The sequence below is a fragment of the Pseudorca crassidens genome, chromosome 20, assembly GCF_039906515.1.
Source record: "Pseudorca crassidens isolate mPseCra1 chromosome 20, mPseCra1.hap1, whole genome shotgun sequence".
Taxonomy (NCBI): domain Eukaryota; kingdom Metazoa; phylum Chordata; class Mammalia; order Artiodactyla; family Delphinidae; genus Pseudorca; species Pseudorca crassidens.
The window spans coordinates 9,483,649-9,505,929 of NC_090315.1; the positions used below are offsets into that span (position 1 = coordinate 9,483,649).

The following is a 22,281-nucleotide window of genomic DNA, read 5'->3' on the forward strand; positions in this document are numbered from 1 at the left end:
GACACTTCACAGATGTTCAGTCAGCACAGCGAACAAAAAACGGGGGCAGAGTGTCTTGGGAATCGAAATGCCCTTTTTGGGGAGTGGTCATAGTGACTTTTTGCCATCTGGCTTTTTTTTTAATCGGTCCTCAGAATTAGAGACACCGACAGAAAGCCTCACAGAGCCTGAAGGGGGCAACAAGAAGGAAGCAGAAGAAGGGGACCAGCCCAGGTCACCCCCTGAGCCCCTGAAGACCTCCAGTGAGTTTCTGGTCCTCTTCCTCCCTGAAGCCCCACCTCTCTGGTTTTGGGGGTCAGATGTCTTTGGAGGACAGTTAATTTAAGGCTCAGATGAGATAAGACTTAAATAAGATTCTCCAGTGTGTTGTCTAAATGCAAATTCTAGGGGAAATTATAGGTTCTATTGCTATTATTATTATTATTTTAAATATTTATTTATTTATTTGGCTGCGCTGGGTCTTAGTTGTGGCATGCAGGATCTTCATTGCCGAGTGCAGGATCTTTTAGTTGCATCATGCAGGATCTAGTTTAGTTCCCTGACCAGGGATTGAACCCAGGTCCCCTGAGTTGGGAGTGCAGAGTCTTAACCATTGGACCATCAGGGAAGTCCGCTATTATTATTTTTATTGTTATTTTTTCCTCTGTGCATGTGAGGAAAAAAAGAGCCAGTCATCCTCCAACAAAATATCTTTCAGAGGGCTTCCCTGGTGGCGCAGTGGTTGAGAGTCCACCTGCCGATGCAGGGGACGCGGGTTCGTGCCCCGGTCCGGGAAGATCCCACATGCCACGGAGCGGCTGGACCCGTGAGCCATGGCCGCTGAGCCTGCGCGTCCGGAGCCTGTGTTCCGCAACGGGAGAGACCACAACAGTGAGAGGCCCGCGTACCGCAAAAAAAAAAAAAAAAATCTTTCAGAAATTGTAGGCACTGTATGTTATTAATTGAGCAATAATTTAAAATTTTTTTAATTAAAAAAAATTTTTTTGGCCACACCACACGGCATGTGGGATCTTAGTTCCCCAACCAGGGATCGAACCTGCTCCTCCTGCGGTAGAAGTGCAGAATCCTAACCACTGGACCACCAGGGAAGTCCTGAGCAATAATTTTTTTAAGTTAGGTAACCAGGGTGAGTTACAAGATTTTAGAGGTTAAAGTTACCCCCCAGGCCATAGAACAGCTCCTGCAGGGAGGTGTCCAGAAGACTCCCATGGCAGAAAGAACGCTGTGGGGATATTTTTAGGATGCAGGATCGTATCTGATTTTCTGCACCTGCAGAAGTGGGAATATTTTCTTCTTATCGTACCGAGATTTTTTCCCCACCATCCGTAAGTCTCCAATCTCAGGCCAGATGCTAGAATTCCACTAGTTAGTCCTAAAGCATCAGGCCTGAGAGGCTCCAAAATGAAACTATGGAAAGGAAAGGGGCAGAATTGATTATGTCTTCCATCTTCAGGGTCAGAATGACCTTGAGGTTAAAAAAATAGTTTGCATCACCATCTGACCTCTCTCGCTTTCAAAGCAAAGCCCCCACCAGAAAGCGTTTCAGAGCCCAAGGTGGCCGTGAAGCAGGGACCACAGGAGGACGGCCAGGCTAAGCCTCCCCCCAAAGCTCCCAAGACGCTCAGCAGTTTCTTCTGTGAGTTTCTCCCCCCTCACCTTGCAGGGTTGCACCGGGGAGAGGCGGGTGGATCTTTCTCCAGAAAGTACGGCCTTCCCGTGGGTTAGAAAGCCTAACTTGGTTAGAAAGTGTAACTCGCCTCTCGCAATGCTGGCTGGAGAGTGGTTGGCAGGCAGGGGCTGTCAGAAGGAGAAAGGACCCACCATTTCCCTGCTTCATTCCCAGCTCCCCGGAAGCCAGCGATCAAACAAGAAGCAAAAGAAGAGGGACCCAGCGCTCTAAGAAAGGACGAGACCAAGGGGTGAGTCAGGATCTATTGTAGAGATGACAGCAGATTAAACAGAATAAGGCAGTGAGTCCAAGATCTCTCTGACCTGATTGTAGGTAGGCCTCCGAAAATGAGACCAGTAGTCACCAAACATTCTTTCAGCCTTAAAATTTTGTGATTAGGGTTTAATTATTCTAATAAAAAGTTTGGGGGGATTCTTAATGGCAATTTTGTACCCCAGTTGAGACCTGATTACTGAGATTAAATGGCCCCATTTCAGCATGTGACTGCACTGTAGGAACGGCCGGCTCCTTTTCTTGGACGCCTACTATGTGTCAGATCCGGTGCTAAAGGTTTCTGTTACGCCTTTTTACTTCATCTCTGCAGTAGTCCTGCAGAGGAAGCAGGTATTTTAGCCACTGCACAGACACTGAGACTAGTAGCCCAGAGAAGTTAGGTCATCTTCCCTGGGTCACACAGGGAGGCGGGGGTAGGGCCAGGCCTGAAACCTGGGTCCACTTGGTTCCTAAGCCTGGCCTCTTTTTCAGCACTGCCCCATCTTGCCTTCTGGGCCTGTGTCCATGTTTAGGTTATTTATAAATAAGTTTCTCTAACAAAATCATTGTCTGACATGAAGTTTTATGTCCTGATTTTTATTTCATGTGATACTATGATCGTTTTCTGTTTTGTTTTTAATTAATTAATTAATTAATATTTAGTTTTGGCTGCACTGGGTCTGTGTTGCTGCGTGTGGGCTTTCTCTAGTTGCGGCGAGCGGGGGCTACTCTTCATTGCGGTGTGCGGGCTTCTATTGCGGTGGCTTCTCTTGTTGCGGAGCACAGGCTCTAGGCGCGCGGGCTTCAGTAGTTGTGGCACGCGGGCTCAGTAGTTGTGTCTCACGGGCTCTAGAGCACAGGTTCAGTAGTTGTGGCGCACGGGCTTAGTTGCTCCGCGGCATGTGGGATCTTCCTGGACCAGGGCTTGAGCCCGTGTCCCCTGCGTTGGCAGGCGGATTCTCAGCTCCTGCGCCACCAGGGATGCCCTGTGATGGTTTTGCTTATGCCATATTCCCAGTCTGATTGCTGATGGCTGCCTCCAGGAGACAAACTTTCAGGGCCTCCAATTTCCTTGCTTTTAAAATGGGGGCTTATCAGTGGCAAAAACACACTCTCTTATCCACTGTTAACGGTGTGCCAGGCAGCAGGCAGTGTGCCTTCCATATCCTAATGCATCGAAGCCTCACAGCGACTTTGTGCGTCGTTTCTGTTGATATCCCCATTTCACAGGTGAGAAAAGTGAGGCTTGGAGGCAGGACAGTATTGTGGAGAGGTTAGAAATCCCAGCTCTACCTTTGTCAGCTGTGTGACCTTGGCCAAGTGGCTTAGCCTTTCTGGGCAGTTTCCTCCTGAGGGTTTGGAGCATTTAGACTCGGGCCTGGCCATGCGCAAGCTCAGCAAGCTGTGGCTGCTATTACTATTGTTGTTATTGTTATTGTTACTAATTTTGATTGCCTTGCTGAGGTCGCAGACGGGGTGTATGGTGGAGCTGGGATTTGAACCAGGCAGTGTGGCTGTAGAACTTCTTACCCACCGCGCTCCGCCGTCTCTCATTGTAATGATAGGAAGGAGCAGGAGGGCTACCACTTACCAAACGCTGAGTCCTTACAGCTCACTGAGCATGCTCTGTCCAGCTCAGCCATCTTCAGCCCTGTCTGTGCATCAGGATCAGCTGAAGAGCTGAAAAAAATCTGAAGTCTTCTCCCTCGCCCTTCTGTCCCCCCACATTCGGTAGAGAAATAGGCCTGAGGCTGGGGAGTCAGTGTTGTTCTAAAAATGCTCCCCACAGAGTGCACCAAGGAGTGGGAACCCTCACCATAATTTCTTCCTTAACCTCATGACAACGTGTCAGGGTAGGGACTCCTGGTGACTCCATCGTATAGATGGAGACACTGTGGTTCAGAGAGGGAAGCTGCTTCCTCACCACGACACAGCTGGTCAGTGATGGAGCAGGGATTTTAACCCAAATGAGCGTGACTGCGGTGGCTCTATTGGGGTCAGTATGAGGCATTTCTAGAGGCATGTATAATGTAGAGGTTTAGAACAGTCTCTGGAACTGTGCTGCTTACTAGCTGTGTGACCTCAAGTGAGCTACTTAACCACTCTGTGCCCAGTTTCCTTATCTGGATATGGAGGGTAGAAGAGTCCCTGCTCACAGGGCTGATTGCTAGCAGATGTAGTGCTCTTAACACGGTGCCTGGCTCTTCGTGGCACCCAGGGACTGTACCCTCCTCCTGCTGTTCCAGCCAGAGTGTGAGGGAGGGATTGGCCGAGAGGCCGGGGGAGGTCCTTGCCTCTTGGAGTGGACTTCGAAAAGCATTCAGATCACGCTGTTCCACTCCAGCCACGCTGACCCCTTTTCTTTTCTTCAAACATGCCAGGCGTGTGTCTGCCGCAGGGCCTTTGCACTCACTGTTCCCCCCACTTGGAATGCTCCTCTCTCTGGTACCCACACTGCTCACTCCTCACATCATTCTGCCCAAACATCTCCTCTGGCCTTCCCCTGGCCCTCTGAAGTAGCACCTACCATCGTGATTCCTCCCCCTACTTGGTTTTCAAAAATATTTTTTATCTAAAATGATTTATTCACTTAACGTTTTTTTGTCTTTTCCCCCTGACTCTCCCTCTGGAATGTGAGCTCCAGGTTAGCAAACTTGTTTTCATTCTCTTCTGTGCCCTTGTGCCTGGAATAGTACCTGGCACTTAGTAGGTGCTCAATAAATATTAGCGGGAGGAATGACTTCCCTTCGACCCAGGCATCTACCCTACAGTCTCCCTTTTCCCTCCGCAGACACCTGGACCCATCCAGCTACAATCCTGCCAAGAACAACTACCATCCCGTCGAAGATGCTTGCTGGAAGGTGGGCCAGAGGTGAGGCTTGGCCCTCCCCAGACTGTCCTTCTCCAGTCCCTGGCACTGCGGGAGGCCCTGTCTCCGGAGCCTTCAGTGGGAGAAAACTGGCAAATCTCTCCCCTCCGTGTTTTGGGGGGACCATCGGCAGCTCTGAAGGGGACGGAGAGAAAGCCCCAGGCAGTGGCTGGGCGGGGTTGCGTGCATCTGGGGATTTAGCAAGGCTGTCCCCAGGGAGGTGTGGGGAGGAAGGTGGCTGGAGGGGCAGCGTGGGTGTACGCACAGCTCTTGCTTTCTCTTTTCCTCCCGCAGAGTCCCTTACCTGGCTGTGGCCCGGACGTTTGAGAAGATCGAAGAGGTTTCTGCACGGTAATTAACCAGGCCGGCCTGGCCGGGGCCGCTGGGTGAAGGCCCTTCGGGCTCTGTCTCTCTGGCAGCCTCTGTGCCTCCAGCTGCTTAATCCTTTTAACCTCTCCTCTCTCAGCTTCACCCTGACACACGAGATCACAGGCCACGGGCATGGCCACGAGAGTGGCTGCAGGCCCTCTGGAGGCCCAGGCTCAGGAGGCCCAGCCATCATTTCTGCCTCATCTGTGGGTCAGAGCAAGATGTGAGGGTGAGCCGAGACCCCTGGCGTGAGGAAACAGCCCCCACCTCCTGGTGGCAGGAACGGAGTCTAGCCTAGGTAGTCAGAAGTAGCCGCCACCTGACTGACATGCCTCGATGTTAGAGGAAATCCAGGTCTTGTTTGTAGCGAGAACCCCATCTCAGTCTGATACTAGCTCTGTGACCTTGGGCAAGTTACACGATCTTTCCACGCCTCCATTCCTTTGCCTGTAAAATCGAATAATATCTAGCTCAGGGGAGCTGTGAGAGTTCAGGGAGTTAGAGGATGCAGAGGGCTTCACACCAGTGCCTGCACCTAGAAAACAGTCCATATGCGTCAGCTGTTACTTCTCTACAGACGACGGTCAAATGGAATTCCTTTTCCCCCCAGCAGCCTGTGACGGTGCCCGTGGCTCGGGTCACACACCGGGCACTGGTCGTGAGCCCTCTCCTCGTCTCTGTTCCCGGATTCCTTTTATCCCGCCACCGCCGCCCCACATTGGTCCTGAAACGCCAGGTGGTCACACACATCCCCCCGCCCCGTCCCTTCCTGCAGGCTCCGGATGGTGGAGACACTGAGCAACCTCCTGCGCTCCGTGGCGGCCCTGACACCTGCTGACCTCCTCCCCGTCCTCTACCTCAGCCTCAACCGCCTGGGGCCGCCCCAGCAGGGCCTGGAGCTCGGCATTGGCGACGGCATCCTCCTCAAGGCGGTGGCCCAGGCCACAGGTGAGGGGGGCGCTGTGGTGGAAGCCCCAGCAGTGGTGGGGGAGCTTCGAGGGAGGGAGTGGAGAGGCCGGGAGTACCTGGGAGATGATGGAGGGGGACTGGGAAGGTGGAGAGACGGGGAGAGCGAGGGCAGCGAGCGGGGTGTGGGGGGAGAGCAGGACCAGGTCTGCCCTGAGACCCGGTCGGGGTGGGAGGAGGTGCTGCAGGCCCAGAGCAGGACGGGGCCGGGACTGAGGGCTGGGGCTTGTGGAAGTAGCTGGGCTTTGACCAGCAGAGTCACGAGGGGAGATGAGGAAAGAGCAGGGTGTGGGCGGGGCCGGCAGCCTCCAAGGGCCGAGCCCTCGGTGCTTAGGAGAGGCTGGCTGGCCATGTGGATGGGGCCTCCTGCCCACCAAGGGCCTGGAATGCTCCGTGTTTATTGTGACGGTGTCAGGGAGCTGTGAAAAGGTCCTGAGCAGGCAAAGGGCAGGGTTAGTTCTGGGCCCGTATGGAGGATGGACAGGAAACCAGGAGGCCGGGGAGGAAGTGGGGCAGAGGTCCAGGGGAGCTGTGGGCAGCAGAGGAGAGGGCAAGAGAAGGGAGACGGGGCCCAGGAGGGAACTGCCTGCGGGGGTCAGGGATGGAGGAGGTGAGAAGAATACCCCCGGGTCCATCATGATGGACCCACCACCGGGTCAGGACACCTTGAGGGGCAGGCCGGTCCAGGGGAAGTTACTAAATTCAGCTTGGGACCAACCTGTATCTGTGGGCCACCCAACAATCGAGGAAACAAAGCTCAGGAGATCTGGGTCACAGAGCAGGATCTGGGAGCCCTGAACTTTGGAGGCCTGGTTACGTGCTGGCCAGTTCTCGTGCCCAGGGAGAGGGTCTCTGGGGAGGAGAGGGGCAGGGCTTTGAGTCACACCTTGCGCGGCACCAGTGCTTAAGGAAGAAGAGGTTTGAGGGTTTCGTGAGAGGACAAGGTGCCTGAGGAAGATTGACCGGGAATGGAAGAGAGTCATGGGGTCGTCAGAACCAGAGGAGCTGAGATCAGAACCCTCCCACGCGTTCTCGAGATCAAGACACATTCATTAGGTGCTGACATCACACCAGACCCGCTGCAGACTGTGTCCACTAGGATACTTCCCTCTGCCAGTAACACAAAACCCAGCCACGCTGGCGCAAAGGAAGAAGGATTTCTCCTCCTTACATAGTGAGGAGTGGAGAGTAGGCGGCAGCCAGTGCCGCCCGGCCTCGCTGCCAGACGGGACCGAGGGGCCGGGGCGGTTTCCGCCCTTCCGTGTTCACGCTCACACGTGTCTCCTCAGGCCCCCCTCGGCTGCCTGGCCCAAGGGGTGTGGAGAGTTGGTCAGGCGATAGCACTTACAGGCATGGGGCCTGGCAACTCGGTCATGTCCTCATGGCTTCCAGATAAAGCTTTGGAATATAATTGTTTTGGAAGTGAGTTGGCGTGGATCCAGACACCAGAACCTGCTTTGTATTTTGCGTATCGGCGACGCTATGGAATAGATAAGTGTAGGTCGTTGTCAAAAAAAAAAAAAAAAATCTCTGGCCAAGCGGCCAGAGATTGAAATGCGTGCTTTTTCATTGTGAATTGCTTTCGCGCTGTTGCCTTCGTACATGAGTTGGGGCGTTGTGCTGACCTGATGCGTGTGGGTAGGTGTGTCGTCTCTGCATTTCTTCCGGAGTAGAGAGGAGTGGCACAAAATGCCTGTCCTGGGAAGGGCCTGTGGTTCTGATAGGTTGGGGACGGCTAGGCAGAGCTGTTGCGACAACTTGCCTCCGCCTTCCCGGCCTCCTGCTCTTTTTAGAATGTATTTTATTGCAGTAGAGTCGGTTTACAATGTTGTGTGAATTTCCGCTGTACAGCAAAGTGACTCAGTTCAGTTACACATATGTTAGGGTGGCCAAAAAGTTCGTTCGGATTTAAGTAACAATAAGAGACACGTTTTTCATTTTCACCAACAGCTTTCTTGAACAATGTATTCACTAACCAAACAAATTTTTTGGCCAACCCAATATATATACGTTCTCTTTCCTATTCTTTTCCATGATGGTTTATCACAGGATATTGAATATAGTTCCCTGTGCTACACAGTAGGACCTTGTTGTTTATCCATCCCATATATAATAGTTTGCGTCTGCTAATCCCCAACTCCCACTCCTTCCCTACCCCCACCCACTGCCCTTGGCAACCACAAGTCTGTTCTCTGTGTCAGTCTGTTTCTGTTTCGTAGATAAGTTCATGTGTGTCATATTTTAGATTCCGCGTATAGGTGATATCGTATGGTATTTGTCTCTGTCTGACTTCACTAGCTGCGTCCACGTTGCTGCAAAGGGCACTATTTGGTTCTTTTTATATGGTTGAGTAGTACCCCACTGTATGTATGTGCCACGTCTTTATCCCTTCATCTGTTGATGGACATTCAGGTTGTTTCCATGTTTTACTTATTGTGACTAGTGCTGCTATGAACGTAGGGGTCCAGCCGCCTACTCTTACAGCAAGGGGTGTCCATGGGACCCAGCCTAGACAATAAGTAAGGCCAGAGCACCTCCACTGTATTTAAATTGATGACTTCAAAAGGATAAGGTGACAGAAAACAAGCAAAGGCCCACTGGGCTCTGCCGGAGGATGTTAGTGAGTGACTGGAGGACAGGCAGAGGGTCCCTTGGCCGCCTTCTCCGTCTACACTTGCTCCCCTGGTGATCGCATTCCACCCCAAGGCTTTAAGTCCCGTCTACACACTGATGACACCACCCCAGACATGCCCTCTGGTGTAGACGGGTTCATCATCCAGGCTGCCTGGAGCCGGGAGCCGTGTGGCCACACCTCTCCTTGCCCTCAGCACCCTCTCTCTCTGCCCCCCAAGGCCGGCAGCTCGAGTCGGTCCGGGCCGAGGCGGCCGAGAAGGGCGACGTGGGGCTGGTGGCCGAGAGCAGCCGCAGCACCCAGAGGCTCATGCTGCCCCCACCCGCCCTAACCGCCTCCGGCGTCTTCACCAAGTTCCGGGACATCGCGCAGCTGGCCGGCAGCGCTGTGAGTGGGCAGGCGGCTCACCCCCTCTCCAGACCCTTTGCCCCTGGGGACCCAAAAGGCTCTGGTTAGACTGTTCAGGGCTGGATCGCCTTGGTCCTGCTTGTGGGATCAGAGCTTCCTTTCCTTCTGCTGCTCTCAAGACCGAGGGAACCTCTTCCTGAGAGTCTAGCCCTGATCTAGTGCAGGCCGTGGGACACGGCTCCATAAACATGTGCTGAGCAAAGCTAGGGTGGGAGGCAAGAAGAGAGCGAGCTTTTCACCGCGCTGTGAGCGCGTGGCCGTAGGATGGGGGAGCGAGGGGGGGATGGGGGGCAGGTATTCCAAGAGTGGCAGCTCCCCAGGCAGCATGGTTGGTGGGGAGGTGTGCTCCCCTCTCCTCCCTTCACCCCAGGCACTGACTGCCCTTCCCCCATATCTTCAGTCCACAGCCAAGAAGATGGATGTCATCAAAGGCCTCTTTGTGGCCTGCCGCCACTCAGAAGCACGATTCATCGCCAGGTGAGTATGGGGGCCTGTGAGGGTGGGGAGAGGTGAAGGTGGAGAGGGACTGGCAGCTGTATCACTGCTAGTGCCCCGACCGCCCTTGGATGAGAACAGCGTGAGAGAGGAGCCTGGGCCCTGAGGGGGCGGGATGGGAACATAGGTTTCCTTTCACAGCTGGCTCCTCTTCTCAGTAGCACTGCCTGGAAAAGGGTGGGGGCTCGTGGGTGAAGAGTGCCGCGCTTGATTAGTGATGTCTGCCTTGGCCTGAGTGGGGACGGTAAGCAAGGTAGCCAAGTGGTAGCCATCCTTGAAGTATTTGTCCGACATAGTCGTTGGAGTGTTTCTTGGGTACCCTGCCCCATGCCACGTGCTTTCTTCCTCCCTGCGGCTCTTGAAGGTGGGCCCTGTTAGCCTCACCCCAGTTTACAGAAGGGGAGATGGAGGCACAGGGAGGTGAAGCTTCCTGCCTGAGGTTGCTGGCTCAAAGCAAGGCATGTGGCGGGGACAGGTTCCTGACCATCACACTCTGGCACCCCTGGGGCAGGCTGCCTACCAGTTCCAGGCCCAGCTCCGGCCCTGCCCCACCTTCCCACCTTCCCACTCCAGTTTCTCAGAGGGCAGCTGAGGAGAGAGGCAGAGACGCCTGCAAGGCCCCTAGTTCTGTCCGCAGGCGCTGCCAGCAGTCACGGTGGTTACTGGCCGGCCTGTTTCCTCCTCTGTTAAGCGGGGCTGTGTGATCTCAGGTCACTTCCGGCTCTGGAGGTTGCTCTGGTTTTGAGGAGGGGGTCGAGGTTGGGGAGACTGGAGGAGAGAGGAGCAAGGGGTAGAGGGCGGGGTCGGACAGATACGGACAAGCCCACTCCCCGTTACCTGCTGTCTCCCCAGAGCCCTGAGTGGACGGCTGCGCCTCGGGCTGGCAGAGCAGTCAGTGCTGGCGGCCCTCGCCCAGGCCGTGAGCCTCACCCCGCCAGGTCAAGGTGAGCCCCCGTGGCCGGCCCCGTGCCCACACTCGAGTTAACCTGGCTGCCCTTCTCCTTGTCAGAAGTCCATGCCCACGCCCACGCCTACACGTGGTTCCCACCTCCCACTGCCACTCCAGGCTTCTCTCCCCTGCGGACACCATCCCCGGCGCCACCACCCACCGTGGACTCGGGTGGCTGAGCGGGGTTGGGCCCATCCCAAAGCCTCTTCTGCTGGGGCTTGTCTTAGAATTCCCCCCAGCCGTGGTGGATGCTGGGAAGGGCAAGACAGCAGAGGCCAGAAAGACATGGCTGGAGGAGCAAGGCATGATCCTGAAGCAGACGTTCTGGTGAGTTCCAGGGGCCCTGGGCAGAGCGAGGGGGGTGGGGGGAGCCAGAGGGGGGCGGTGGGAAGGGCCCGAGGGGCCAGCAGCCAGCAAGCATCCGTGACCATCACAGGGCTAGTGACAGAGCACTGGGTGGTGATCCAGACGAGACTGGTGCTGGGCACAGGGATGGTGACAAAGATCGGGAAGATGGCCAACAGTGAAGGGTCAGTGACACAGGGACAGGGAGAGATGCAGACACAGAGAAGAGGAGGAGGTATCAAGAGGTTTTCAAGTTCCAAACAGGACTGCGCATGTGGAAAGGCCACGAGAGCCCCAGATGGGGGCTAGTGACTGACGCACAGTGAGGGGTCGTGACAGTCACGGAGAGGACGTCTGTGGAGTGATGGTGAGGGCTCCAGAGAGAGCCACATGGAGGGACCTGGCTAGCTACCGACCCAGGGCTGGCCACAGCGGGACGGTGACAGCCCAGATGGAGTGTCAGCGGCAGGAGGGCAAATGAGCCATTCCACAAATGCCTACGGGGCACCTGCTCTGGGCCAGGCCCCTTGGGTGCTGGATACACAAGACAGACAAGCCCTGCAGAGCCTCTGGGGCCAGGGCAGCAGCCTTAACTCTGCCCCTGCGTGGGCACCTACAGACTGTCGCTCTCAGGCCTGCCCAGGCTAGTTAAATCAGAATCTTTGCAAGTGGAGGCTGGCCTTGAAGAAACACTTTTGAACACATCCTTGAGTGGCTGTGACATGTGGCCCAGGTAGAGAATCGCTCATCTCATGATGACAGACGGGAGCGATGGCGGGCCCGGCTCGAGGCAGACAGAGTCAGAGTGATATATAGTGACACTGAGGGAGGACTGCGACAGAAACAGGGCGACAAGGGGAGTCGGGGATAGGCAGGAGTAGGCCCTGGGGCCAGGTGGCAGGCAGAGGTGGATCTTGTAGCCAGAGAGCAGAGTTCTAGAAACACATGCCCCACCTTGTTCTCACCCCCCACCCCAGCGAGGTGCCCGACCTGGACCGGATCGTCCCCGTGTTGCTGGAGCACGGTGTGGAGCGGCTCCCGGAGCACTGCAGGCTGAGCCCAGGTACCAGCCCCACGGGCCCCTCTGGAGTCAGTCTATAGCCTCACCCTGGGCCCCAGGCGCTGGGCTGGCCGCCTTCCGGCTCCGCTCCCTCCACCTGGCCTTGGCTTCTGCCCTCCAGGGCGGCCATGGGAGGGCCCGCTGCCCAGAGCGCACCCGTCTCAGAAGCCGCAGGACCCTCTCCTCCAAAGTCAGTCCTGTCCCCTGTGCCAAAAGCCATTCTTTTTCTGCTCGGACTTCCCGCTTCTGTGTTAGAGCTGCTACACCAGAGATACCCCAAAAGGCAAGGCAGGCAGGCAGACAGACTCTTGTTTTCTTGTACGTAAGAGTCCAGAGGGAGGCAGGAGGCCAGGGAGGGGCTGCGCGGCACTCCAGGGCTCAGCCACCCAGGTTCCCTCTGTCTCATCACTTCGTCATCCTGAGGTTGTCACCCTAATGTGCCCCCCCACCCCGCCTACCTGACCTCACTGTCATCGCAACCCCCCCAGGGGTCCCCCTGAAACCAATGTTGGCCCACCCAACGCGGGGTGTCAGCGAGGTCCTGAGGCGCTTTGAGGAGGCAGCTTTCACCTGCGAGTACAAATACGATGGGCAGAGGGCACAGGTAAGGGGGTGGACACATCCCTTCTGCAGAAAGGGGCATGCCGTCGAGCAGGGCCATGGGGTCCCTCAGACCTGAGTTCCAGGCCATCTGGTCGTGCGCATCTCTCGGGGCTGTAGTTCCCATCTCCGGGCAATCCGCGCTCATAGCCACCTGACTGGCTTCTCTGAGAATCAGTTTTGATGATATCGTCACAGTCCTGACCCACGGCAGTGGGAGCTCAAGCAGCGTTGGCTGCACTCGTGCCCTGCTGGTGGGTGTATTAATGTAACGGGTGCCTCCCAGGGCCGGAGATGTCCTTGGTCTGGGCTGTAAGGATGCTCCCTGTGGCTCTTCTGTCCTGGGGGGAGTTGGGGCCGGCTCCGCCCTGATCCTCACCTGGGGATGGATAAGCGAGCTTGGCGGGCGCCACCCTGTGGTGCCTTGAGGAGGCTACACACGGTGGATTCAGTAGACGCTTAACAACGCAGATGGATCTTTGAAATACAGTGCCGAGAAGAAAATGAACAAAATGAGTTACCATAGTGACAGTGATTTTAAAAAATACATATGTTTAAAGTCGTATGTTACGTCATACACACACACTACTATTTCTTGGGATAATATACGTGTTAGGTGGCACATATGTAGCACTACTCAAGGACTGTGGCCCAGACGTAGTAAAATGAATAAATTAAAATCATAAAACCCAGAATGATGTTTACGGCCTAACAACATCCAGACAGATCAACACATACACGCAGGGTCAGTGCCTGGGCTTGCAGGGGGAGGAGGGTAGGGATCGGAGATGAAGCAGAGGTGGCGGGGACTTCCACACACAGGGCTGGGAGGTGCTGTTTGAACCAAGGAGAGGATTCACTCAGGTCTCTGCACCAGTACCTTCTCCAGAGCTTCTGGAACCGTCTGCCAATGAAAGTGGGGTGAAGAAGAGAGAGGAGGGGCTCCTGGGGGCAGACCCGGCCCTGAGTCCCTCTCCGCTCCCCCACTGTGGCAGATCCACGTTTTGGAAGGCGGGGAGGTGAAGATCTTCAGCAGGAATCAGGAGGACAATACCGGAAGGTACCCTGATATCATCAGCCGCATCCACAAGGTGGGCACCTGCCGCTGCCTCTCACTCACATGGGGGCCGGGGCTGCACTTACGGGTGCAGGGAACTAAGGCCCAGCCCAGCCAGCTCAGCACAGCAGGGGTTGATGGGAAGGAGATTGGAGTGTGTTGGGCTGCAAATAACGGAACAACTGCAGATGTTATTTTCTTCTCAAATCTGAAGGCGGGTGGCCCTAGGCTGGCTCAGCTGAGCACCAGGGTCCTCCCAAACCCAGCTTGGTCCTCTGTCCTCTGCTGTCCTTGGCTGGTTCCATTTCATCCCAGTGCCTGTCCCCTATGGTCTCCAAGTAGCCACCACGCTTCCAGACAGTCAGGAAAGGGGTTCCAGCTTCTGTCCCTTCCCACAAAGGTAGTGCTTTTCTGGGTACCTCCTACCACCCCCGGCTGACTCCAGCATGGGGGTCCTTGTCCAGCACTGGTTGCCATGGCCACTCGGGTGCAGCAGAGGCTGGGGAAGCCAGAATCTTGCTCTCTGACAGGGAGAGGGTTTGGGATGAGGGTGAAGGCAGCCTGCAGACTGGCCCCACAGCCTAACTAGGGCTGGGTCTCGAAGGCCCTGGAGCCGGGGACGTCTCTGCCCTCAAGGGGGCGGTTTGGGGCCTTTTTTAGGAATCAGAGAGCCATTCTCCTGCCTTCCCTAATTAATAAGGAAACTTGCTCTTTCCTAAAGCAGCAGGACAGAAGTAACAGTATACGTACGGCACAGGCATTAAAGGAGTTCCTGGTACATGCCAAGCACTGTTGTTTTAAACCAGCTTAAGGTGTAGCTTTGTAAAAGGTTCTGATAGAGTTTGAAGAGTTTTGACAAGTTCATACACCCACATAATCGGCATGTAAAACGTTTCCGTGTTTTCGTCACTCCAGAGTGTTTCCCCATGCCCCATGCCAAGTTGGCCCCTGTCCCCGCCCCCATCAGCCATCTCCTGAGGCAACAGCCACTGATCTGCTTTTTCATTGGGACAGGTTCGTTTTTGCCTTTGCTAGAGCTCCAGATACGTGGTGATAGTACAGGGTCTTTTGTATCTGGCTTCTTTCGCTCATTCATTCAACAAGTATTTGTTGGGCGACTGCCCTGTGCTGAGCCCTGTGCTGGAGGCTGGGGCTTTAACAGAGACGGCAGGGCAGGCAGATCTCCATCAGAGTCCCGCTGCTGCCTCTATGAGTACACTCAGAGATCGGGCGCCGAAGAAAAGGTCCAGCATTCATTGGAGCCTTTAAAAGAATAAGACTTAGACTTGGTGTCAGGAAAGCAAGGCCATCACCAAGCACAGCCCAGGGTACAGTGGGAATGGTGCCCCTGGAGTCGTGCAGATTCTAGCGTAAACAGCATGTGCAAAGGCCCGGTGGTTGGAGGGGCACAGCCCATTCAAGAAACAGAAAGGCTAGTGCATTGGGGTACAGAGCGTGAGTCTGAGGGGCACAGGTGAGGCGAGGAAGGGCCACGGGCTGACCAAGGAGAGGTCCCACAGCTTTGGGGAGCTGTGGGGTGGTTTTTAGCAGGGATGAGAAGGGATCAGATTTGGGGTTTGCCAAGAGCAGCCTGGCTGCTGTGAGGAGAGTGGATTGGACGGGGTCCGTGCAGGAGCGGGGAGACCAGTAGGATGCTGTGGCTTAGGCTGGACTGGGCTCAGCAAGGTGGTGACAGGTGGACAGCTTAGCAGTTTCAGAGCGGAAACGGACAAGTTCACGGGGTAATTGAGTGTGAAGTGGGAGGAAGAGGAAGATGACAAAGGCTCCTTGGTTTCCAGCTTGTGGGACCAAATAGTAAGTCCTCAGAAAACATAGTTTTTTTTCCCCTCTCAGTGGGGAACAAGAGAAGGGGTCTGTGTTCACATGTGTCTCTTTAAGGTTGACGTCAGTTTGTCAGTGGATCTTCAGAGCTGCAGAAGGAAAAAGATATTTGTTTCCCTGCGTCTGTCTTTTGGCCTCATCCGCCACTTCTCACCAGTCTCTGGGTCCCCCTCTTCACCTTTCAGATTAAACTCCCATCAGTCACATCCTTCATCCTGGACGCGGAAGCTGTGGCTTGGGACCGGGAAAAGAAGCAGATCCAGCCATTCCAAGTGCTCACCACCCGCAAACGCAAGGTAGCCTCTGCCCGCCCCTCCACCGCCTGCCCTCATCTTCCACCCAGTCCTGTGCAATCCCAGAGAGACAGAGCTATCAGTTGGGTTGTAGTTCTCTCAGCCTTTTGCAGTGTGGCTGCCACAGCTCCAGCCATCACATTCTTATCCCAGCATGCCAAGTTGGAAGGAGGGAAGGCCTCTTTTCCAACATCTGTTTTATTATGAAAGATCTGTTCTAGGAGCCCCCACAACCTGCACCCCAGCAATCTTCTTTACTCTCATTGGCCAGAGTTGTGTCATGTCACCCCCATTAGCTGCGAGGGAGGCTGGGAGAGCAAATACCTAGCAGTGGTGAATGAGGTGGTTGGGATTAGCCAAGAGCCATCCCAATTCAGTGCGTGTGGCTGGCAGCATTGATGCCCTCACAGGTGTGCGGCCTGTTGGCTGGGGAGAAGCGGGGGATGGCGGGTGACAGGGGTGTCTGCCTCGGGCATAATGGGAAGGGACCCAACTGGGCCCCATCTCACCTTCACCCGCTCCTGGTCTCCATCCTGCCCTGACCCAGGAGGTGGACGCGGCAGAGATCCAGGTGCAGGTGTGTCTGTACGCCTTCGACCTCATCTACCTCAATGGAGAGGTGAGTTCTGGCATCGTGTCCAGGTCAGCTGGGGCATGACTTGAGGTGAGGGGAGAGAGCTTGGGAGCCAGCGGTTAGAGTTTCATCACTGAGCCCGGAGGCCACACTCGGGCAGTGGTTCTCAAAATGTGGACTGTAAGGCCCTCCCTTTCCCAGCATCTGTGTGAGGGGGATTTTCTTCCTGTCCTGCGACCTGAACGACATTTTGTAGCCGTCCGAATGCAGAAGCAGATGTGAGAATCCAGCCTCTGTTAAGCCAGACATTAGAGAATTGGCAAGAATATAAAATAATGCCCCTCTTCGCACTCATTTCCATAAGCCACATGATGACATGTGACCCATCCGCTTCCTGCTTCTCCCGAGGTCAGGGTTTCTTCTCTTTATTTCCACGATGATGCCCCATCTCTTTCATCCTGCCCCACAGTCCCTGGTACGTGAGCCCCTTTCCCGACGCCGGCAGCTGCTCCGGGAGAACTTCGTGGAGACGGAGGGCGAGTTTGTCTTTGCCACCTCTCTGGACACCAAGGACACGGACCAGATCGCCGAGTTCTTGGAGCAGTCGGTGAAAGGTGAGGGCATCCGCCAAGGTCTGCGCCCCCATCGCCCACCCCCCAAGATCTGCACCCATCCCAGCCCCACCCTGGACGACTGGACCAGAACCCTGCCTGCGTCTGTTGTGAGGCTGTGAGCCGGGGCTTCACAGGGCTCTCATGTGTCCCCCAGACTCCTGCGAGGGGCTGATGGTGAAGACCCTGGATGTGGACGCCACCTACGAGATCGCCAAGAGGTCGCACAACTGGCTCAAGGTGCCGCCTGCCCCCGCCCCCCTTTCTTGCTGAGCTGGGGACCGGAAGCCTGCCCCTGCTGGGTGGTCCATGCCCAGTCCCCACATCCACCCCATTTGAGCCCCAGAGCCCTTTGCTCAGTCCCTCCCGCCTCTCACTGCAGCCAGCCTCGGCTCTGCTCCCCTAGTGAGTCGACACGAGCAAATTCACCAAGGACTGGTGGAGAACCGCCCGGCTAGGCACCCCAGATGTGGGGGTGAGGGAGCCCAAGGAGCTTTCTGTTCCCTCTGAGCTTGCCTTCCGCCAGGAAGTCAGCCAGGATGCAAACGGGATAGAGTCAGGGAGTGATGAGTGCTATGAAGAAAGCAAGTCCACTTGGGGCCAGGGAGGGTCTGCAGTACTTCGGGTGATTGGGGAAAGCCTTTCCAGAGGCAGTGTTTGGGTCGAGACATGGATGATAGGAAGTGGTCGGTCATGTGAAGATCAGGGGTGGAGCATGTGGGTGGGGGTTGGGCGCGGGCAGCAAGTGCAGAGGCCCTGGGGTAGGACAAGCTTGGTGTGTGCAGGGGTCGAGGACCATCGAGGCGTGAGGTGAGGTCAGGGCAGAGAGTGGGTCCCAGATCACCCAGCACTGGGTGGTAAAACTGGGTTTTCCTCCAGGGGTTTCAGGAAGCCAGCGGAGGTTTTAAGGGGGAGTCACCTGGTCTGACTGTCGTTTGGCACAAGTCCTCCGGCCGCTCCGTGGGTGGTGGACGGGTGCGGGGGTGCTGGGCAGAAGTGGGAGCAGGCAGGCGGACGGCAGCTGTCCGGTAAGAGGTGATGGGAGCTTGAGCAGAGAGGCAGCAGTGAGGAGGGGGCCAGGAGACCCAAGCGGGAGATAGCCGGGCGCTGAGCTGGCGGAGCCTGTGGACAGGGTTTCCCTGTGTGTGTTTTTTTGTTTGTTTGTTTGTTTAAATATTTACTTACTTATTTTGGCTGCTCGGGTCTTAGTTGCGGCATGCGGACTTCGGTGCGGCCTGCCTGCGGGATCTAGTTCCCTGACCGGGAATTGAACCTGGGCCCCCTGCATTGGGAGCGTGGAGTCTTACCCTGGACCACCAGGGAAATCCCTCCCTGTGTGTTTTTTAGCTGTTTATGCTCTGTCCCGCCCCCACTAAGCTGTAAGCGGCTGTGCAGGTACAAACCTTGCCAGTGTCAAGGAATACTCGCTGTTGCATCCCCACGGCTGGGCTCCTGCCTGGCACACAGTTGGCACTTAATTGATGTCTTTGGAATGAATGGATAAATGTTCTCTGTGTGAAGGAGTGGAATGCGCCTCCATGTCAAATGGAGGGGGGTTCCGGGGTGACCCCTGGGGTCTCCCCACCTGACCTGTCCCCTCGATCCTGCCTCCTCTTCGCATTTGAGTCCCCTCTTTCTCATCAGCCCTTGCAGCCTAGAAACCTGTTCCACGTCCAGTCTCCTCTCGGTGACTGTCATGGGTCTTCTCACCCAGCCCCTCCTCGCGCCTCTGCTTAAGCTCCAGCGATGGGAGCCACACCCGAGCGTCCCACCCTCACCCCCCACCTTCCCTCCTCCCAGCTGAAGAAGGACTACCTGGATGGCGTGGGCGACACCCTGGACCTCGTGGTGATCGGTGCCTACCTGGGCCGGGGAAAGCGGGCCGGCCGGTACGGGGGCTTCCTGCTGGCCGCCTACGACGAGGAGAGCGAGGAACTGCAGGCCATATGCAAGGTGCCGGGAGCTGGGGGGCCGCAGAAGCGGGAAGGGAGTGGGTGTGACTCAACCTCGGGGGCCGGGCGCTGGGAGCACGTGGAGCCTCTGACTCCCCTATCCTCCTCGCAGCTCGGAACGGGCTTCAGCGACGAGGAGCTAGAGGAGCATCACCAGACCCTCCAGGTGAGCCCCTCCGCCCCCACCCCCGTGTGTGCCTGGGGCTCTCGCCCTCCGGGAGGCTCGGGACGCGGGCCCGGCACTGCGGAGCTGGCACTGCGGAGCTGGCTTCCGAGTAGTGCAGCACGTCCCAAGTTCCCGTCCCAGCCCTGCCAGCTACCGGCCAGAGCCTCCGGTCAGGGAGCGTCGTCTCCCCGGGCTCAGTGCCTCGGCCGCGCCCGAGACAGGCTCAGGGAGGGCGTGTTGCTCGTTCCCCGAGTTCGCCCTTAGGATGCCAGTGGAGCCCCTAGTCGTCGCGGTGTTTGCTGTCCTGGTCCCAGGCATTTGGGGGGTGCTCTGACTTTCCTGTGTGTTGGTGTCTCTGGTCCTGTCTGTCCCATTCTTGGTCCCCCCTCCCCTCTAGGTCTCTGACTCCCCGTCTCTGGGTCTTGGTTCCTCTCTCTGACTCTCTCTGCCTTTAATTTCTTGTCTCAGCTCCTAGGGTCTCTGTCGTTTCTTCCTTTCTCCCGTTTCCCCCATCACCCCCCAGCTCCACCTACCACCAGCTTTTTACTTGGAGGGGCATCTGTATCTATCCCCTTCCTCCATCTTCCTCCCTCTTTCCTCACTCTCCAGTCCTGCCCCTGCAACCCTCCCCTCAGCCTTGACTTTGAGATCCAAGACCCTCTCTCCCTTATTCCCGCCACTGGCTGCAGGCCCTGGTGCTGCCCGCCCCACGCTCCTATGTCCGGGCCGACGGCGCCGTGGCCCCTGACCACTGGCTGGACCCCAGCGCCGTGTGGGAGGTGAAGTGCGCAGACCTCTCCCTCTCCCCCATCTACCCGGCTGCCCGGGGCCTGGTGAGTAACTGGGGGACCCTGGAATAGACCCTCCGAAGGAACCAGCTGGGAGGGTGGGGAAACGGGGGGAGGGGATCTTGGAGCCCATGTCTGAGCTTCCTGGGTGATGCTTAGGAAGACTGGAGCTTGCGTTGTATTTGGGTTTCAGATAATGAGGTCAAAGTCTTATTAAAAAATTAAAAAAAAGAAATTCCCCAGGAGTAGAAAGAAAACTGTGAAATTGCTTTCTTTGATTTAAAAATTTTTTTTTTAATTTTTTTAATTTTATGTTCTTATTGGAGTATAGTTGATTTACCATGTTGTGTTAGTTTCACGGTGTACAGCGAAGTAATTCAGTTATATATATATATTCTTTTTCAGATTCTTTTCCCTTTGTTACTACAAAATATTGAGTAGTTCCCTGTGCTATATAGTACGTTCTTATTGTTTATCTACTTTATATATAGTAGTGTATATCCGTTAATCCCAAACTCCTAATTTATCCCTCACCCCTCCTTCCCCCTTTGGTAAACCATAAGTTTGTTTTCTGTGTCTGTGGGTCTGTTTCTGTTTTGTATATAAGTTCATCGGTATCATTTTTTTTAATCTCTTTCTTAAATATCATAATCTCACATTCTGCTCTTAAGTAATTTTTGAAAACAGTTCTTTTCAGTAAAAATTTAGGATACTTCCTGCTGAGCATTTAGGTCCACTACTGCATTTCTTTCTCAACTGTAGTCAGTTTTCACGCTACCGAGTTCTAACATTCCTTGGCTAATTTCTCTCGTGGTGGTTCTGTCCTCCGCATCTGCTAGAGGATCAGTGTCCCCGGGGAAACACTCCCCCATCATCACTAGGAGAGCTCTTAGCATCCTCCTTCCGAAGATCAGGAATTTTTTTTTTTTTTTACTGTTGCAGATATGTCTTTTATTAGCATAAAAATTTAGCTTATTGTCAACAGAGGTGTTCAACCCTAAAATCCACAGATATCCCAAATCTTAATAACATTGTTAAAATGCAAATTATATTGTTTTCTCTTTGTGGATTCTTAGAAACATCAATTTGGAGGTTTTTTGTTTTTTGTTTTTAATTAAAATAGAGTTGACCGAGGAACAGGAAATCTTAAAGTGCATACTCCCTTTGGGATTTTTTCTGATCCTTCAAAAGCTAGCTTGTGCTTTTCTGCTTAGCAGCTGACTTCCATGTAAAGGCAAAGCTCATACTTTTTATCTAGTTTCCTTCTTGAAATTTCTCACTCCTGCACTGTCTCGGGAAGTCAGGGGCCCCTGGTAATAAAGAGATGGGAACAGCATTTATCGAGCATTTAGGTGAAGCAGGCATGTCACTTGTTCACACTCATCCTCACCAAGACACTGACCATCCCATTTTACAGATGGGAAAATAGAGCCCCAGGGAGCGTAACTGGCCCAGGGTCACGAGGCTCTCGAGAGAGTCGGGAGCTGGGATTTGAACCTCACAGTCTGGTTCTAGAATCCACCCCTCTTGGCCCTAATAATAATAACAACAGCATAAAGCACAGCCACAGCTGCCTGTGTTTCTTACACGCTCCTGCTCCGGGGAGCGGCCCCAAGCACTAAATGACCATATTTAATTTTTACAAGGACCCATCGCTTAGCCCCATTGTATGGATCAGGAAACAGGCCAGAGGCGCAGGAGTGGGGAGGAGACTTTGGATGGGGAATTGCTGCCTGGGGAGCAGGCTGGACTGCTGCTCCCATCGCCACTCCACCCACCGCGCCTCGCCTCCACAGGTGGATAGCGAGAAGGGAATCTCCCTCCGCTTCCCTCGGTTTATCTGCGTCCGTGAGGACAAGAAGCCGGAGGAGGCCACCACCAGTGCCCAGGTGAGGCCCGCGGTAGAGGGTGGGTGGTTGGCCCAGGGGTGGGCTTGCCCGGCCAGGCCTGCTTTTTGGAGAAGGTGGGCTCTGGCCTGGCTTGGCATGGAAGGGGGTGGGGCAGCCCCAGGGCTTCTGACCCTCCCACAACCCACCCTCTCACTTCAGGTGGCCTGTCTGTACCGGAAGCAAAGTCAGATTCAGAACCAGCAAGGTGCAGAGCCAGACTCCGACCTGGAAGATTTCTACTAGGCCCCCTGCTCTCCCCGGGGGCTGGGGGCGGAGGGGGCCCAGGGGCATCGCCTCAGGTGCTCAGCAATCTGGTGTTGCCGGGTGCGGGTTTTGATAGTCAGGTGTGTGTGTGGGAGGGGATGGTTTCAGCTGGGGTTTGGGGTTCTGTCATTCTTTTCAATAAATAATTGTTGAACACCTGCTCTGTGTCCGTGCTGGGCTCTGGGGGTACAGCCATAACAGCTCACCCTT

General features: G+C 55.2%; 1 protein-coding gene across 5 annotated transcripts in view; it reads left to right on the forward strand.

The window, feature by feature from the left end:
* The window catches only part of LIG1 (DNA ligase 1), a 41,883-nt gene extending 19,653 nt beyond the window's left edge, over positions 1 to 22,230 (forward strand). For 3 of the 5 annotated variants that reach the window (XM_067719563.1, XM_067719567.1, XM_067719568.1), the window contains exons 7-28: positions 135 to 242; positions 1,520 to 1,636; positions 1,844 to 1,919; positions 4,734 to 4,814; positions 5,106 to 5,162; positions 5,956 to 6,128; positions 8,999 to 9,165; positions 9,587 to 9,663; positions 10,534 to 10,625; positions 10,858 to 10,957; positions 11,953 to 12,038; positions 12,524 to 12,639; positions 13,631 to 13,726; positions 15,720 to 15,830; positions 16,375 to 16,446; positions 16,871 to 17,015; positions 17,170 to 17,252; positions 18,813 to 18,965; positions 19,077 to 19,130; positions 19,820 to 19,963; positions 21,715 to 21,807; positions 21,967 to 22,230. In XM_067719563.1, the coding sequence (XP_067575664.1) occupies positions 135 to 242; positions 1,520 to 1,636; positions 1,844 to 1,919; positions 4,734 to 4,814; positions 5,106 to 5,162; positions 5,956 to 6,128; positions 8,999 to 9,165; positions 9,587 to 9,663; positions 10,534 to 10,625; positions 10,858 to 10,957; positions 11,953 to 12,038; positions 12,524 to 12,639; positions 13,631 to 13,726; positions 15,720 to 15,830; positions 16,375 to 16,446; positions 16,871 to 17,015; positions 17,170 to 17,252; positions 18,813 to 18,965; positions 19,077 to 19,130; positions 19,820 to 19,963; positions 21,715 to 21,807; positions 21,967 to 22,050 (2,285 nt within the window). In that variant the 3' untranslated portion in view covers positions 22,051 to 22,230. The remainder of the gene's footprint in view (positions 1 to 134; positions 243 to 1,519; positions 1,637 to 1,843; positions 1,920 to 4,733; positions 4,815 to 5,105; positions 5,163 to 5,955; positions 6,129 to 8,998; positions 9,166 to 9,586; positions 9,664 to 10,533; positions 10,626 to 10,857; positions 10,958 to 11,952; positions 12,039 to 12,523; positions 12,640 to 13,630; positions 13,727 to 15,719; positions 15,831 to 16,374; positions 16,447 to 16,870; positions 17,016 to 17,169; positions 17,253 to 18,812; positions 18,966 to 19,076; positions 19,131 to 19,819; positions 19,964 to 21,714; positions 21,808 to 21,966) is intronic. The other 2 variants (XM_067719565.1, XM_067719566.1) reach the window with 2 other exon arrangements.
* The last annotated feature ends 51 nt before the right edge of the window (positions 22,231 to 22,281 follow it).